This window comes from Anomalospiza imberbis, chromosome 2 (genome assembly GCF_031753505.1).
Source record: "Anomalospiza imberbis isolate Cuckoo-Finch-1a 21T00152 chromosome 2, ASM3175350v1, whole genome shotgun sequence".
NCBI lineage: Eukaryota > Metazoa > Chordata > Aves > Passeriformes > Viduidae > Anomalospiza > Anomalospiza imberbis.
In genome coordinates this window covers 74,559,693-74,577,905 of record NC_089682.1, presented here as the reverse complement: position 1 = coordinate 74,577,905, position 18,213 = coordinate 74,559,693, and the positions used below count along the sequence as shown (strand labels likewise).

Below are 18,213 nucleotides of genomic sequence, written 5' to 3'. Positions count from 1 at the left end.
TCAGCCTTTTTTTTGAGGTGTATCCTTAACTTTTTTTCTTCACCTGCTATTCAGAATGAACAGAAACAGCAAATGTAAAACATGGGAAAGACTGACTGAATGTTAAGAGTGGAGTTAGTTTACAGTAAGATTAGTTTACGTATAATTAGCAATTCTGAGTTAATAGTTGGACTTGACTTTACAGTTTTTTTACAGCCTTAATGATTTTATGATTCTGTTCTTGTTCTGTAACACTGAATTAGGATGGGATTGTTTAGTGTTTATGCCTTTCTGCGTTTGAGTTGGGGAAGGGATTCCAGAACTTGTTATTTCTAAGGCTCTCAGTGTTGGTAGGCTCTGGATAGATGATACAGGACAGATACCTGCCACATGTGGATATTCTCTCTGCTGAGGATGCTTTAGACTTCTAAAACTCTGTCAGTCATGCTTATTTGATCCAGGAATGTTCTGAGAACACCTTGTGGAACTATTGTACAAAAATTCTAATGAGATACAAGAGGCCTGACCTAAACCATATAGAATCTAAAATATCATGTCAGGATTATAAACAGATGTCTGCTTTTGAAGTGTTGTCTGTGCTGAGTAGTGGGTTTAGGTAAAGGTTTCATAAGAGCTTTCTAAATATACAGCTTCTGGTTTCCAAAATACTTTTTTTTTTTTTCCGAATACAGTGGCATAGTACTGCTCTAGAGAGATCAGTTTTGTCTCTGCTCTGTGTGATTTCCTTGATACTGCTGAGCTATGGAAGCGTGTCTTGGTGGGAAAGCCTTTCTGGTTAAGTTTTTGTGGAGAAGGAGGGTGAGGTCATATTGAACACACAGGGTTGAATGTTAGCACTTGTTAATTTGATTTGAAAAAACTAGTGAGCAGGATAGGAAGGGAGATAATTTGAACTTAAATCACCCAGCACAGAACTATTGGAGAAATCTGTTTCTGTGGACACTAGAGTGAAAAATAGCTTAGTAATACTAGATACCAAAGAGGCTTTTGCATCGCAGCGACATTTTGGAGGAATTGTGACAACTTAATGTTCAGACTAATAAACTGTGGCTGTCAGGTGATAAGTGATATAGGAAAAATTCCTGTACAACTTCAAAGGGGGAAGTTCAGTTTGATGTTAATAAATTGGTGGTTCTCTAAAATTTCAGTGCTTCGCTGCCTTTCAGAGGTTAAGTTTTGGTTCAAATAAAATTGCATTTGAAGTGTGATACTTTATCTAGCATACAGCTGCCACAAGCAGACACTTCTCAGAAGAGGAATTTAACTTCACTGACTGCCTCTGTCTTTGGCAAAACCCCCAGGAATTGCCAATTGCTCAAAAATACTTATATATTTCAATGAAGTTACATTTTTCACAGAAATTTTGAAAAAAAGAAGTTGGAAAAAAAGAACATTTATCACCCAATTTCTGGAAATTTTATGTTGTTTATAGTTGGGTTATAGGATAGATACATAAATTAATATAGCAGCAAGCTTTTCAGATACAGTGTAGTATTTCATTAATGTTAATTCTACTTCTGTTAATTATTCCGTAATTCTGACACATACATTCTGCCAAGACTATTTGAAGTATGGTGAGTTTTGAAAATTTTAGAGATTTAGTTGTGATGGAGTTTAGTGAAGGAATGTATAACTTGTTATTGCAGTAATCTGCTATTTAGGTTTGGGAAATCTCCCTTCTGAGCTTTAAGCTTGCTTTAACATGGCAATTAGGGTGAAACACATTTAATTCCCTGCAAGTAAACTGTAAGTAATTATTAAACACTTTATAATGATTTAATGCAAATATTATGCAGTGTCTTGTGGGTGACAGATATTGGGAGGACAAATGAAATAGGAATGCACTGATTTGAGAGCAGGAGTGAGTCCAGGCTTGTAGAAAAATTCACTGATGTCTGTGAGAAGAACTGATGAATTGTGAAGAGCAAGTAGCAGGATGTAATATCATCAAAATACGAGGAAAGGTTTGTGTGGTAGAAGGCTTGCCTGTTTCTCCCAGCTGACTGAGTTGAATTCATTATAGCCTGCTTGCTGAGTGACTGTTCATTTGGGAAACGTTAGCAGCTCCATGGATGGGTGGATGAATAAATTTGTATAACAAAGTTCTGAGAGCTGGAGACTTTCAGGGTAGCCTACAGATCTCTGAGGAAAAATCTGGGTAATATATCTGGAAGTTCCCAGACCCTGCTAGCTCCTGTTGGAAATGTGGTGGGAGCTGGTGTATGTTTTATGCTAGTGAAATTTGGTTAGGATTTTATTTTTTGTAGTGCTGCATGCACAATGACCAACCACTTACATGCTGGTATGCCTGTTAGAAAAAGTATTCCACATACTGGATCCACCTGAATACTAAACCACTCTTTTCCTACTTTTTTTTACTTATGTATTTCAGAGAGCTGGTCTTTATTGGAGGTTCTGCTAAAGACAGAGGTAGTCACTGAAGTTACAGTGGCAGCCTGTGGCAGCTGAGGCCACACAGTGAGGATTCTTTGCATAGTTACCCATGTTGTACATGGAATTACATGTACATGTACATTAGCTGTGTTGTCACGTTTGGGAAATTGTCATAGCCACACAGTTCTCTGACAAATTCTGTGAAATATATATACAAAGTCAGTTTGAAAGAAGGTGATGACTAGAATGTTTTATGTTCTGAATTTATGGCAGCACTGCATAGGGAGCTTAGTCAAAACCACCTTTTGTGCATCCTCCTGCTCTCTTGATCTGTTTGGTCAGAAATGGATTTGATAGGTCATGAGCTTCCATGGGTAGCAAGGCAGTGTACCAGCTGTCTCCAGGCACAGTGAAAAGCTTTGTCTTTTATAAATTTATTTGATATTACTAAGGTTTAATCTTTTGTTAAGGTGCCTGATGTTTGCTAAATCAAGATTTATAAAGCATCTGGATGTCCTTGCAATCTCGGAGTTTTTAGACTTACCCTCTGAAACTACATACTTCCTGTGAAAGCATTTGCATTGTTTCAACTAAAAGTACAGTTGTTTGCAACATGCAAACTGGACATGAGATATTGCTTTGCAGTAGTTACTAATCTGCTGATGAATGAGTCTTGTAGAGATTTGAAGGGATTTGTGTAGGTTGCAAATGGAATATAATGAGTTTCAAAAATGTAAGCAATTTAAAACACTGCTTGGATGTGAATTAAAATGTTCAGAAGCCACATACAGTTGCTTGAAATCTTGATACTTTTTATCCATCCATAAGGCTATCATTGTGTTTTTTTCCCAGAGTATGTTTGTCCACCCTAAAATTGTACTAAATCAGGTTTCTGAGAGACAGCTCTCATCCTGAATATCTTACCATGTGAATAGGCTCTGCTGTGCTGGAGGTTAGTGTCTCAGGAACTTTCTAAGGGTGTAGATGCACATCTTCTGACCTCACAGGTAACAGCAGTAGTCATCTCTGCCTCTTTCTTCTGTCTTTAGTACAGTTTAATGTCTGTCTGTTTTCTGTGATTTTCACAGGTTCATGTGATGGCTTCTACCTGTTGGGTCAAAATAATCCTTTTCAGCAGAGACCAGCTGCTTTGCATTTTAAGCTTGCCTGCTGTTCTTTGGGAGTGAAAAGCAGGAGGAGTGGCTGGGGCAGCTGATGAATAATCATGCATTTACCCACTCAGTTCTATCATGTGCTACTTTGGAGCTGTTTTTGAGAGAAATTTGAGGCCCTGACTTTGAGGGGTATGGTGTAACTGGTGAGGTTTATTCCCAAGTGATTACAGTTCACATTGCAAAAATTCCTTTTGTACTTTCTCTGAATACTGTGATGATTGGTGTATAATGTTATAGGTGTACCATGTTCCATTTTGGAGAATTTCATCTTGCAGAGGAAGAACAAAGACAGCTGAAGCTGAGTGAAAGAATAGGTCTTGTTGAAGAGCAGGGTTTACATCTGTTTTTACTGTGTGATATTCCAACTCATGAGTCTTTACATCATAGAACCAAAGAATACCCAAATATTTTATGATAACCCAAACAATTGTTCCTCGGGCACTGGTAAAATGGTTGTTATATGATGAGAAAGTTGACAGTATTGGATAAGCTCGAATTTTCCTTTTCTGGCTTATATTACTGGTACTTCAAAGGACCATGTAGCTGTCTCTTTGCTGTGTCTGCAATGTCATGGGCATCCACTGAAAATGTCAATGAATGGATTAACTTGTTATTTGTCAAGGTATCTCTGTATAATCTGAGTGTCTGCCTTCTGTGTGTTTGTGAGGTCAGTTCATTGTCCATAGGCAACAGTGAGTGTAACCTGCTTTACTGTTTTGGGATCAGGATGGCTCTGTAACTGCAAAGAAGGGAGGGTTTGTCTAGGCTGTGTTCAGTTTTGTGTGCCACTCTGTAAAAAGTTCCCTTGGTTAGTTCAGCCTGGAGAAGAGGAGGCTGAGGGAAGACCTTGAGTGGCCTGTAGCTTCCTCATGAGGGGAAGCAGAGTGGCAGGCACTGATCTCTTCTCTGTACTGACCAGTGACAGGACTCAAGGGAATGGCCTGAAACTGAGTCAGGGGAGGTTTAGGTTGAATATGAGAAGAAAGTTCTTCATGCAGAGGGTGTTTGGGCACTAGAACAGGAAAGTGGTCACACCCCCAAGCCTGACAGAGTTCAAGAAGTGTTTGGACAATGCTTCTGGGTACATGGTGTGCTTATTAGGGCTGTTCTGTGCAGTGGTAGAAGTTGGACATGGTGAGCCTTGTGGGTCCCTATCAACTTAGCACAATCTATGATTAAAAAAAAAAGCATTACATCTTAACCACTGTGTAACATCTCTGTAGTCTTTTTTTCCCTTATTCTTCTTTACATTCATGAATCAGTTCTTTGGAAAAAAATTACCCGGATCTTCTGTGTTACTGCTTTCTTTTCCTGCACATTACATTAAATAAATATTATTTTATCAGCCCACTTGGCAATAATGACCATTAACCTGATTGTTAACTGATGGGTCTCAGATGGAATGCTGAATGCATGCTTGTTCCAAAATGGCAGAATCTGCTTCTCCTTTTTACTGTAATAAAGCTGCTTCTGTTTGCCGCACTGTGTTGCTGGGAGACTGCAGCTAATTTTTATGGTGCATATCAGTAGTAGTGATTCAAATTATACATTTCATTGAGTAGGTCTTCTCTTTGTTTGTAAACTGCCTTCTGTAAGGGGAGAGAAATTTTGTTCTGGGAAGAACAGTATCCAGACCAGAGAATATGACTGAATCTGAAACAAAAGCTCAGACTGTTCTGTTGATAACATCATTGTACTTCCAAAGTCACTTCAGGGAGGATGGTGACCTGGCTAAATTTACACCAGTCTGATAGTCAAGTCTATCACAGGTACTCAGAAGAATTCCAAGTGAGACAAACACATCTCCTCAAACTGCTCTTTTTCTTTTTCAGAATCCATGGTGCAAAACTTCACCATGTGGCGTGACTTTAAAGCAAAACAACAAAATAGACTGAGAGATTATGGATTGGAAAACTGTGTCGTTTTGGTTCACAACACAGATAATGGTGGCAATTTTGGGGCTGTGTAGAAAATGCAGTCCTTTTTAGAATGATTGTTGCACAGCTTGCATGTGGATCAGGTTGAGCATGCAATTACATTGGCAAAAAGTGGTTGTAATTGGGCATGCACCTAAATGGAAAAAATACGTGTGTAAGGTGGAATCTGACTAAAAAGTCAAAAAATCTTCTGCTTGCTGAATCTGTACTCCTTTTCTGGCTAAAGGAGGTTGTAGTCCATTTTGTGCTGTTCACAGTCTGCTTAGGTTTGTAACAGTGTCTTGTTTTTAATCTTGCTTGAGATGCCTCTCTAAAATGGGGTATGTGTGTGTGTCTGAAGCCTGCTTGCTTAAACACGCGAGTCATGTCAGCTGCAATGCGGCAGTGCTTGGTGCTAATGAGGTGAGCAGCCAGAGCACCCGTCTGCTTATGTTTGCTCATCTCTGTGCAATTATGGCTGTGGGGATTGGAAAAAGGGATTTGTATTGGATGTGGCTCTGTTTTGGCCTTTCCAGAGTGTGGTTGTGTTCTCCTGAGGAATGGGCAGCATGTTTCAACTTCCATTTTGGGAGTTAGATGGTTGCTTCATTATGTTTAATGCAAGGTCTAAAATACATCCTGGTTGGGAGAAGAAAAAAAAAAGGGAAGTACAGAGGTGGGGAACCCCCCCTTCTTCTCTCCCCACTCCCTCCCACTTCTCCCCCTGTAAATTCTAATGCACGTTGAAATGAAATATATAGCTTCGCAATCGGTGCCTTCATGCAGAGTAGATATAAGTCTGTATTCGTAATGTAGTATCTTTGGTAATAAAATTTGGTCAGATCTCACTAGTTACAGGTGGCCTTTGGTAGGCACAAGATGCAGATGCACTGTGATTTCTCAGCTCACTTTTTTTTTTAAATTATTTTTTTAACCCCTAAGGTGCTGACAGCAGTGTGAGCTGAGCATTTTTTGCTGAAGTCATAAAGTTTTGCTTTGAACATAAGGCAAATAAAGTAAATATCAAACCTTGTTTGTCTTTTCCCATCCTCAGATGCCAGACTGTCTCCATTGATCTTGATGCCTTCTGTCCAGTCCTGTCGTATGCCTATGCCTGCAGCTCGTCTTTCAGTGTTTCTTTTTCAGAGAATTAGCCTATAAAACTATAGGTCATGATTAAGTAATGTATTGATCTTGGTGGCAAAGCTGGCTTTCCTTCTCATTCCTGCCTTTGTCACAGGGTGCGTCCCTGTTTGCTGATAAAATTGTTTCTGACTACCTAATTTAATATAAATCAGATTGTTGAAATGACCTGCTGAAAATACTGCTGGTTTTTTGTGTTTTTTTAAGGATCGTATCTAGTCTCTGTTACTCTGGCAATATGTTGTGTAACGTGGTGCCACAAACAGAGGGATCAATACAGCTGGGACTGGGAAAGGTATGAACTGCATCCTGTAGGCAAGAACCAGCAGTGGGAGGCAGGAACCTCCTGAGCTGTTGATACAGCTGATGTGAGTGTAGCGTGCAGCTTACACCCATGGAAAGGGTGGAGTGTCAACCTGTGAACAAATGTCCATCACCCTGGGAAGGAGCCCAAGACTGTGCCCTAATTAAGTCTGGTTTTTGCTTGGTCCTAGTTTTACATGAGTTAAGAGTGATATGGGTGAAATGGCACAGCTGACGAGATGTGTGCTGGGGAGAGTTGTGCTGTTTTAACACTCGCTGTTGAAGTCTGGTATCTCTGTGATCACATATAGTGCAGTATTTCTGCGCCTGTTTACCTTCTCCTGGAGACCTTATGACTTAAGACTGGGATGTTTTTCTCTCTTCCTTCTTTAGGTCTCCGGGTGAAAGGGGAGCTCATTACTGCTTACCCACAAGTGGTGGTTGTGCGTGTGCCAACACCTTGGGTCCAGAGTGACAGCGACATCACGGTCCTTCGCCACCTAGAGAAGATGGGCTGTCGATTGATGAATCGTCCTCAAGCCATCCTCAACTGTGTCAACAAGTTTTGGACATTTCAAGAACTTGCTGGCCATGGTGTGCCTCTTCCAGACACTTTTTCATATGGTAAGGCTGTTGGATCAAAAGGGTAGCATAGTTGCCTAGACAACTTGCACTTTTGCAGTGCAAAAGATAAAAGTTTTGGAAATCCACAGAAATTTAAGTAGCATGAGGCCAGTTCCACAGCTAAGTGTTGAATAACCAAAAAAGAAGTTAAAGTCATGACACGCAGATTCTGGTTTTGTCTTTGTTGATTAGCTTTTGATGCTTTGAAAAGAGTACTTGAATTGTACCTCAGTCTTCCAAGCAGCTGACTTTGGCTGTTAGTGCTATAATACTTTCCAGTCTTTTCCAGTTGCCCAAAACAACAGACAAGAGCTTGAGGTACTAAATGTCATAAGTACTACAGAAAACTAGACTTTGGTACAACCTGAAAGTAGAATAAACTCCTATATGAATAAAAACGTCTGCAAATACATCAGTTTTTGTGAAAGGACAGGAGTAGCAAGGAGTACAAGCCCTTGTGTTCACCTTTTAACAATAGTTTAGGCTTTATTTCCCACCAAAACAGTTAATTAGTGCTTATTGTTCCTGCCTCTGGACTCTCTGGTATCTCTGGTTCCTGATAGAATGCTAGATCAGAGGAACCATTTGTCTGAGCTACCCTGTTGCTATTTTTGCTTTTAATTACAATCTATTAAAGAACTGTAGATACCTCTCAACCTTCTGTTCCTTCTGGGAATACCAGTGCGTTCCTTCCCTTTGTGTGATTGCATCAATAGGCTTTTGTAAAGGGAACTTGACAAAATGAGAAAAAAAATTGATGAAACCATGGCTGTCAATTACTATGAATTACTATTTCCATCAGTTACTGTGAAAACACATTTGATAAGAAACATACCCTTTCTTTATACATATGGTTTCTCTAACTTCTTGAGAAAGGAATGAGTTTTTAATTTTGAGGGGGGAGACCAGGAATGATGCTTAATAATTGCAGAACATACCTGTTTGGTCATAACTCCCTCCCACTTCTGTTAGTGTCTGCCTCTGAAATTTGACAGAAGCATGACTTTCTTTTCTTTTTTTCTTTTTTCTTTTTGTTTTTTTAAACCGCAAGTATCAAGCTATAAGTGAGATCTGACTTTGCCAAGTAAAGCAGGATGTGCTGAATGACATGTTACTCCATGATGTGCACTAAACTCCATGGCAGGGTCGTGATGGCTGCTGCTGGCTTTGTGACTTTGTGTCTTGGCTTGACTTCTGCACTTTACTGCACGATGTGTTAGAGGGGGCTTGTCCCTTTGTCTGCTGACTTTTCTTGTCTATATTTCTTGTGCTGTGGTCAGCCTTCTTTGACTTGAACTCAAGTAACCTTGAAGTATCAACCATAATTGCGTGAATGGCCATTAAAAGCTACACTCTAAGGTCCTTAGAGATGCAATGAGATTAAAGGTTTGAAGTAGTACTTCAGGATATAGGGAGAATGAGATACAGGAGACTTAAACCTTCAGAAGTGGGGAGGTGGACTGACAAGGTCTGGGTTGTTGCTGCTCTGTGGATTATGCCTTGTCATTGTGTTCTGTGTTGCTTTCCTGGGTAGTAGTTTGGATGGAACTGTTACTAGTGTTATGAGTCTGCTGTTTTCCTGTTAGACATTTGAAAAGATGGAAGGTGATAAAGTAAAAGTGATAAACTGGAACAAGATGGTAGAATTGGGGTGTTTGGATTTGGAAAATTAGATTGAGCCTTTTGGGATTGTGATCAAGAGGCCTTTGTCAATTTGTGTCTTCAATTCCAAAGCAAGTAGGTCTTAGTATCCCACATGCCACAAACACCTTCAAAGTCTGATCATGCTCCATGACCAAGGTCCTCCTAACTGATGATTTTTCTGCATTATCTAAGCTGTAAGGGTGGGAGGAATGTATGGCAATTACATCCCAAATTTGGCCACAGCAGACTGGTGGCACATAATGTTGTTGGTTTTGTTTTTTTTTTGCCAGGTGGTCATGAGAATTTTTCCAAAATGATTGATGAGGCGGAAGTGCTGGAGTTCCCTATGGTGGTGAAGAACACGCGGGGTCATCGAGGTGGGTGTGAGGTCAGGGGCGAGGGCAAGGAGTATTCTGAGCAGCACTCCAAGATTTTGTCTCATAAAGGAATGAGAGTTAAGAAGATCTGTTAGGTGTTGGACTTCTTTCCAATACATCTGAATTCTACCACCCTTGAATGCTGAATGTTGAATAGGCTGCAGCACTGGGAAACAGTTTTAGTAGAACCCAGTCTTGCAAAGGCTGCATTCAAAGGGAAAGTGTTCAAAATTATGGTGCACTGGTGACTTCTGTGAGGAAAGCTTTGAACTAGAATAATGGGAGGTCTGGCCTTCGTGAAGTTGAAAGAAGCCTACATGGATTTTAGGGGTGTTTTTAAATAGGCCTAAGAAATGAAATCTCAGTTCACGCAGTGACTTCTTTCCTACTTGACTTTGTCTATATTTAGGATTCTGATTTAATTCAAATCTTATGTATTGTTTGTAAAACTGAATCTCTGTTTTTCAGAAAAATACCTGTGACACTGTCAGTGGTATTACTGCAGATTCAGATTAAGTTGCTGTGTTGTTAGTCTTTTTAAGTGTTGAGTATAAAACAAACATCAACTTAATTTAGTGTTAAATAGTGGTTCCTAAAGGAAGTGATGTTTAAATCAATTTCAGAGGTTATTTGCAGAGGAAGTTGCTCTGTTTCTAATATACTTTAAAACTAATTTAATAAATACTAGATCTATAAAGAGACTAAAAATAAAGATAAGGCACAAAACCAGGAGTTACTTCAAACAAAATCATAACTAGAGGACACCACGTTTTACTCTCTGTCTGTCAGTTTGCTCTCACTCTCTGCTGCTCTGATGCTTCTCTTCTGCTGGCATGAGTGCTTCTGTAGCCATGTAGTAAGTGGATTCAGGAACTGATGTTGAATGGATCTAGATGGGTTATTTTTACTCAGATTAATTCCTTACATGACTTAGCACTTACTTGCACAAATGCTTGTGTTGATGTAGTGGAAGAGAGCAAAACGCTGGGGCCGAGGAAGATCAGACCTGATGCTGTTAGTAGCAATTCCTGTTAGTGTGGTTTTAAAGTGTGGGTGGAGCTCTAAAGCCAAGGTGGGGTTTGATGTTGCAGCAAGGTGAATTTGACAGCTGTGGAATATCTGAGACAGTGGGTTTGACTTAACACCGCCTCTAGTGAAGATGTACTAAATAATTTTAGAGTTTTAGCTGTTGATTTTCTGCTCCCTTTTTTAGACAGGATTCCTGTAAATCTGTTTACAAGTTTTGCTTTAGACCACTTTAAACTCCAGGCATTTTAACGCGAATTTATGCAAAGTACATATCTTTTCACATTAAGAGAGTTGGGGAAACTTTTTCAAATTAATTGAAGAGCAGCCATTTGCAAATTATATTTAAAATAAATAGGCAAATGTGGTCATAGGTACTGGCTGATGAATAAAAGTCATACTCTTCTAGGCCAATTTTCTGCGCAGCTTGCAGCTGCAGCAAATAGGCCAATCCTGGTTTTACGAAGATGTCATGGTGGTGGATAATTCGCAAGAACTAAATAGTTCCTCTCCAAGGCGTCATTCTTCCTTTTCCATTTCAGGAATACAGTAGGATTATTAATTGCCTGTAGAATAGTTAAAGTTTGGAGTGGGAGAAAGAACATAGAGGTTTTTTCTTTTTGTGAATTTTAAGCTTACATTCTCACGTCTCTGTAATGAGAAGTTCCATGTTCCTCAAGCAGTGTTCTGTGTTATGGAGACCTTAAATCCTGTCTAAACAGAGGCTGCTCTAGTAGGGCATCGGAACACGTGGTGGAATTCTTTACACATTGTTTATCCTAGTCCTGCCACTGCTGCATTTCTGTTCTCTTAAGGAGGGCAGTTTATCAATTTATGTTTGTACTCTGTTAACGCTGTAACAGAATTGAATGACAGTTCTGCTTCAAGAGAAAGTGTGCAGCCTTATTGCAAAACATAAATCTAATATGACATAGAGCCTTTAAGAAAGGGGAAAAGAAGTTGGGAAATGTAGGTAAAGATGGAATGGGATGCAGTCTTGTGAGACTGGAAATTGGATAGAAGGTAGTAGAGTCTGGTTCAGGGATGACTTTAACCAGTACGAATACAACCAGAAAAGAAAAAACAAGTCTTTGGTGTGCTCTGAAAATGAAAGGGAATGAAATTACTTATTTTAGGTTAAAAAATCCAAGTCCTAGAGATGTTTGTTTGCAGAAAACCTGGTGATTGTCAGGAGGGTTTTTTTTTCACTTGTGGGATAATCCATTCATTTTATGTCTTGTGGAATCTTCTTCTAAGTTATCTTGGATACTGTGGAGTGGAATATTTTCCTCTGAATGTAGTTGTTCCACTGCAGACCTCATTCTGGAGTTGTGAGCCCTTTTAAGAATTGGGAAGAGCATCTCAGGAACTTCCTAACAGAGAAATGAGTGGTTCTGCAGTGGCACACTAGAGACTTCAGAGTTATTAGATGGCCAGTGTTCAACAGTTTCATGTTGTTAGTTCCTGTGCGTCAAAGCTGTAGGCTGTGGGTCCTGTCCTCTTGGATGAACAAAATTGTTATTAATTACATGTTAGTTACTCTTGAAGTATTTCTTCCTTTTTTTCCCTCTCACTAAGGACTTGTACCAAAAGAAGTTGAAACTGCAAGACCATCTCATTTTTCTAAAGCTTTTTTCTTTTTCCTTGCTTCTTTCTTTTTCTTTTTTTTAAACTCATGTCTCCTCAGCTCTATCAGTACTTGAACACTTAAAAGCACTGAATCAGTGGAACACTGTTGTCCATGGAAGAATTTGTAAATGGATATAAGCTACAGATGGGGCCTCTGAGAATAGGCAGTATGCTGGTCAGAGGTTTGACTTTCATGTGCCGAGTCATTGATGCAGTTCAGATGGGTAGCTGCTTTCAACACCCCGATGTTCTTTCCTCCATACAGGTAAAGCTGTGTTCCTGGCACGAGACAAGCACCATTTGGCAGACCTAAGCCATTTGATCCGTCATGATGCCCCTTACTTATTTCAAAAATACGTTAAGGAGTCCCACGGCAAGGATGTGCGCGTCATCGTAGTGGGAGGCCGTGTGGTGGGCACCATGCTCCGCTGCTCGACAGATGGGAGGATGCAGAGTAACTGCTCACTTGGTAGGAAAAGCATTGCTCATAGTTTTGATCAGAATATTTCAACCCAGTTGACAAATCACAAAGCTGACTGAAAAAAGCTGCAGGTGTTATTTTATGTTAATTGTGCTTACTGCTGGGGGTTTAAAGGGGAAACGTGAGAATAAGGATTAAGTAAGAAGCATGTTGAGCAAACACAGAAGGAGAGATGATCTGTGCTCAAAGTGTTTGATAGATGGGATGATGACAAGCAGGGGAAAGTTCTAGAACACAAATGGGGCAACTGATGTGGTAATGGCAGTTAGATGCTAATGTATGTTATTTGTTTCATCCTGTTGAGAGGAACAGAAAATGAAGGAAGACAGAAAGCAACACTTAAGGGAGGTGGAGGAGTCAGTCATTTGGCAAGAGAGTAGAAGAAAATGTTAAGTGAGGAAGCTGTTGAAGGCAATAAAAAATTGGATTGCACTGTGCATTTTCTGTGCTGCCTTAAGTTTGTCAGGTTCCTCCCTGCTACCTCTTCCCACAAAGACCATATCTGGGAGAAAGAGGAGGTAACTGCATTGATTGTAGCATGCTCAGAACTGAGATTCTGCATGGGTTTGGGGGTTGGACTTCAGGGTTTCTGAGGGCAAAAGCAGGAAAGACGCTTGAGGATGCCTGGCTGAAATTGTACTGAACGTGAGCAGGGATAGCATAAAATGTGTTCATGTATAGTGCAGTTTTGGTTAGTTAGAATGCCTAAGAAATTTTAGTTACTACTTCATGCAGAGGAAATATAGCCTGAAAGATTTTTCTGGTAATTTTTTTTGTTTCTTATTATTTGGGTTATTTTTCAATTTAAGTATTGTGATAGATGAAGCTTGAGCCACTTAATATTTAGTTGGTGGACTGTGAACCTGACGAGCTGAGGTTCAGACACAAATGTTCCCTAATACTTGCTTTAGAGACAGTAACCTGTGATAGGAAGTTGAGACGTATGTGAGCAGATGATGATAATGTCTTAATCCCCATTCTCCTCAATTATATCTACAGTTAGAGTTGTACCAAGAGCTCTAGGTTTAATTTTGCTGAAATATTTCTTGTGAGCTAGAAAGCCTTTTGAAAGCCTCTTCCTTAGAAGGAGCAAGGGTGGTTTGTTAGTTCATTTTTTAATATCCTGGGATCATAAAAATGTGTATTTTTTCTTGGCTAAAAAGTCATCACTTAACTCTTTTTAAACAAATTAAAATCTTGACCTGCCAAAGGCAGATCAGAATCTTTTGAAATCCTGGTGTGGCATCAAGTTCATTAGTAGTCACTGTGGAAGGATGCTTTCTAAGTCCTCAGCAGTGTGCCTGCAGGCTGACTTTGAAGCTTCCCAATCGAAAAGCACTTCCCGAAAAGCACTTCCCGGTTGAGAAGGATGTCAAGTCACTTGTGACCTGAGTGCAGACAGCAAGTTCTTTTCACTTTTTCCAGGTGGTGTAGGAATGATGTGCTCGCTGAGCGAACAAGGCAAGCAGCTGGCAGTCCAAGTGTCAAACATCCTGGGGATGGATGTGTGCGGCATTGACCTGCTGATGAAGGACGACGGCTCATTCTACGTCTGCGAGGCCAATGCAAATGTAGGTTTCATTGCCTTTGACAAGGCTTGTAATTTAGACGTAGCTGGTATCATAGCGGACTATGCCGCTTCCCTGCTGGCCCCCGGCCGCTTGACGCGGCGCATGTCCTTGCTCTCCGTGGTGTCCACGGCCAGCGAGACTAGCGAGCCAGAGCTGGGCCCTCCAGCTGGGGCCGCTGTCGACAACATGAGTGCTAGCTCCAGCTCTGTCGACAGCGACCCTGAGACCACGGAGAGAGAGTTGCTCACCAAGCTCCCGGGGGCTCTCTTCAACATGAACCAGCTACTAGCCAATGAGATCAAGCTCCTTGTGGAGTGATGCCACGTGTAAATAGGTGACCAACAGAACTCTCTCTTGTAAATTTTTTTTTTAAAACCAACTTGCAATGCTGTTTATCAGAGACGCTCAGAGGAATGAGGAAAGGGGGGTGGGTGTGTCAGTCGAGAGCAAAAGTAAAAGGCACACGTGCTGTGATTGCTGTCCCTACTCATTTGCGGAACATTAAATTGTCTTCGTTCTTCATCAGTTTTACAGTGGACATGCTCAGTTCATAACCAAGCAGCAATTTTATTTGGTTGCTGCTTTGGTCCCCAGATATAGTGCAGTACACGTGTCTTCACAGGCAAGCATTGAAGCGCGTGATTCACACTTGAAGATTTTCAGAAAGTTGTCTGGCAGCTCTCTAGAAACTTCTGTGAATTATTGCACCAGTTAAGTCTCTTCTACCTCTGTAAGGCTTGATCCTGTAAATTGCCGAGTGCCTCAAATTCTTTATGTGAGTTGAAGGTGTTAAATACCAAGTATTTCAAAATTCCTGGACACCTACTGTTCCTGCTGTTGTAGATGTGAGCTGTAAGTTCAGGATCCTTTTAAAGTCCTCACTTTCTGACCTTGCAGGATACGGCCTTTCAAATGATGAGGCTGAGAGAAGTATCAGTTGACTTAATGTGAACTTTCTGTAAAATCTGTAGATTGTACCATCTTGGTATTAAGTGGCAGCTTTATGTCTAAATTCCTTTATAAAGCTTTTAAAGGAGGATACTTCTGTTTTTCTCATTTCAAATCCTGATTTTGGAAGGTATATAGGGGAATTGGTCATATTCTATTTGTGGGCAGAAGTGGCACGTTTTTAACTATTTTTTGCATGGTTGGAGGAGATAAACAGCACTGTAATGTTTGGTATACAAAATGATGTTTAATCTAAAAATGTGAAAAAGAATTACACTAGTTTAAAGCAAACGTGCATCGACTTGTATTTGTTAGTGTTTTAGTCTTTCTGAGAGAGATCTGCAATGTTAATGTTCCTTTTTCTTTAATACATGCTAGTCCCACACTCCCTTCTCTATGCCTGCATCTTTAACAGTGGCCAAAGTGAAAACACCGCAGACTGTTTGTTAAGAAAACACTAAGTTGTAGCCTGTACATTGGTGGGGGGGTTGTTTGTTTGTTTTTGTTTGCTTTTTTTTGGAGGGAGGAATGTGGTAAGGTGTGGAGGAGGGAAGAGCTGGTTAAAAGTGATTAGTCATCCAGAGGAATTTTAGAATAAAGCTGCAGTTCATACAATACTTATCAGGCTTACTTTTTCCCCACTGAACAAAAAAAAACTGATGTTGGCATAAATCCAAAGAGTATAACTGGGGAGAAATATTCAGTTCTTAGCTTTGGAAAACGTGGCAGATTTAGAAAAGAAAAAAAAAAGAAGGAAAGAGAAAGAAAAAAAAGAGAGCTCAGCCAGAGTTTAAAAAAAGAAGAAAAAAGAATAACCTAGGTCCATAAACAATTAAGGGATTGATCCTAGGCCCTTACATGTGCGTGGTGTGAGTGCACACACTTGTGTGTGTTTGTGTGTGCACAGCTGTTTTTCTTTATTTTTTTGAGGGTGTTGGCTGTTTAGCTCCTAATTTTTTTGCAGACTTCCTGATTTTCCTTAATCCTTCTGGCTGTGCATTTTCTCATTAGCCTTGAGCTGGTTTGGAAAACAGATACTGAGTCCATTTTTCAGTCCCTGTCTTCCTCCTCCTTTTCCTCCTCTTTCTCCCTTTTCATTCCCCTCTTATTCTCAGGGTTCATAAAGCCCTGGAACTATATATATATATATAAATATATATATAAAGATAAGCCTCTTTTTTAAAAACAAAAAGTAAAACGTTTACAATTGAAAAATCATCTTGTGAAAATAGGTTTGTTTGGAGGGGGGTTGTGTGTGTGCAATGCTGCTGTTTTCTGGATACTTTAATGGAGCATGTCCCATGTACCCTCTGAGGTTCTGCACTGCCCACCTCTGTGGCCCTTCCTCACCTCTCTGCTGCTCTGCTGTTTTACCTTCACTTGGACCTTAAACACAACTCACGGACACTATGCAGAGAGTCTTCAAGAGGCAATAAACAGAACAGTATTAACCTATTTTATGGAGGTTTGATCATGCTTCTTTGTACAGTTTGGTTTTTTTATTTTAAAAGGAATGTAATAAAATGGCTTTTTTTTTTTGTAGAATTAAATATTATTATTAAAATCAAGTGAAAGGTTGACTGTTGGTGTTAAGCAGGAAGGTGGACCAGCTGGTCCAGCAAAAAAATGATCTTCAGCAGTAAAAAGGTATTTTCAAATCCTTCTTACTGAGCCTTCAAGTGCACAGGTTATACCTGAAGAATATAAAGGTCTTCAACCTCTGTGAAGAGTTACAGAACGACAGAACATGAGCAGTAAACTCTTTAGTCACTGAGCAGTAAACTCTCTTCTAAGAGCTCTACTTCCCTTGCTTGTTTATCCAAGGGGAATTTGGGGTGGAGGGTGGCTCTTTTTTTGTTGTTGTTTTTTTCTTTTTTGTCTCTTCCTTTTTACTGGTAGGTGGCTGCATTCCTTGACAGGTTGATAGGATCAATCCTTCCCTTTCTAGCTGTGACATACATTGAGCACATGTGGAATAACAGCAGGGAGTAAACAGGTGCTAGTTGGTATACAAAGGCCTTTGTGTTTCTATCACAGGAAACATCTTTTAGATGAAAGTTAACTGAATAGTCTGGTTTATTTTTTTGAGTTCCTGTAGTATCTTGTAGTTCACAGGAGCCTTACATTTCTAGCACCCTTTCAAAATGTCTAGGTTACACCTCACAGTTGAAAATTCATGAAGTAAACATAAGATTTTTTAAAAAAAGACCAAGTGGGTTGAGAGATTTGCAGTTTGACTCCCTTCTGATAAGTTGCTCCTCTGATTGTTGCTTCCATTACTAGTTGGAGAGAAGTCTGTGCATAGTGGTCACAGAGGGAAACAGGATTTGAAACATCATGTGTGTGTGTTTGGATATTGGGATGCTGTGTGAAAACCTTGCTTGAGGGTTCATTTGTACAAATGGGCACACTTGTCTCATGTATTTACTCCCTACTTACTCATTGCTCCTGAAACAGTGAAATGCAAAGAATGGCCTGGGGATGCAAGGGGGGTGTCTCGTTTTTAGTCAAAGGGAAAAACACCAACAAACCTAGCCTGTGGTAACCAGGCAGTGTTTCCCATTGAAGGTGAACTCCACAGATGTCAGCTTTATACACTTTATTTTCTTCAGTTCCGTGTGCTGAAAATCATGTGCTAAACTTCTTTACAGTTGCACTAACACTACCTCCATATGTGGGTTTGGAAGCATGTGCTGAAAAAATGGTCAACAGAGTGGTGGATTACGGTGGTGCCAATACAGCTGATGGTGATACAACTATTTTTGTATATTTTAATGTTTGAAAGAGCCAGTCAGAAACTCATTTGCAAGAATAAGTTTCTTAAATTGCATCTGATGAAATTTTGTTCTCTGTAACACTGGAGATTTTCTTCTGTTCAACTTAATGTGTTTGTAATTGATGTCTTGCTGTCAATGTATGGATTGTGTCTAAATCCTTGTATTTAATTCTTTAATGTGTTTTATAAAATCTTTTCTTGTAATG

General features: G+C 39.9%; 1 protein-coding gene across 11 annotated transcripts in view; it reads left to right on the top strand.

The window, feature by feature from the left end:
- The window catches only part of RIMKLB (ribosomal modification protein rimK like family member B), a 50,521-nt gene that overhangs the window by 25,097 nt on the left and 7,211 nt on the right, over window positions 1-18,213 (top strand). For 7 of the 11 annotated variants that reach the window (XM_068181755.1, XM_068181759.1, XM_068181754.1 and 4 more), the window contains 4 exons: window positions 7,325-7,555; window positions 9,490-9,576; window positions 12,497-12,700; window positions 14,138-16,799. In XM_068181755.1, the coding sequence (XP_068037856.1) occupies window positions 7,325-7,555; window positions 9,490-9,576; window positions 12,497-12,700; window positions 14,138-14,601 (986 nt within the window). In that variant the 3' untranslated portion in view covers window positions 14,602-16,799. Of the gene's footprint in view, window positions 1-7,324; window positions 7,556-9,489; window positions 9,577-12,496; window positions 12,701-14,137; window positions 16,800-18,213 lie in introns of those variants that run through there. The other 4 variants (XR_010996411.1, XR_010996410.1, XM_068181762.1 and 1 more) reach the window with 2 other exon arrangements.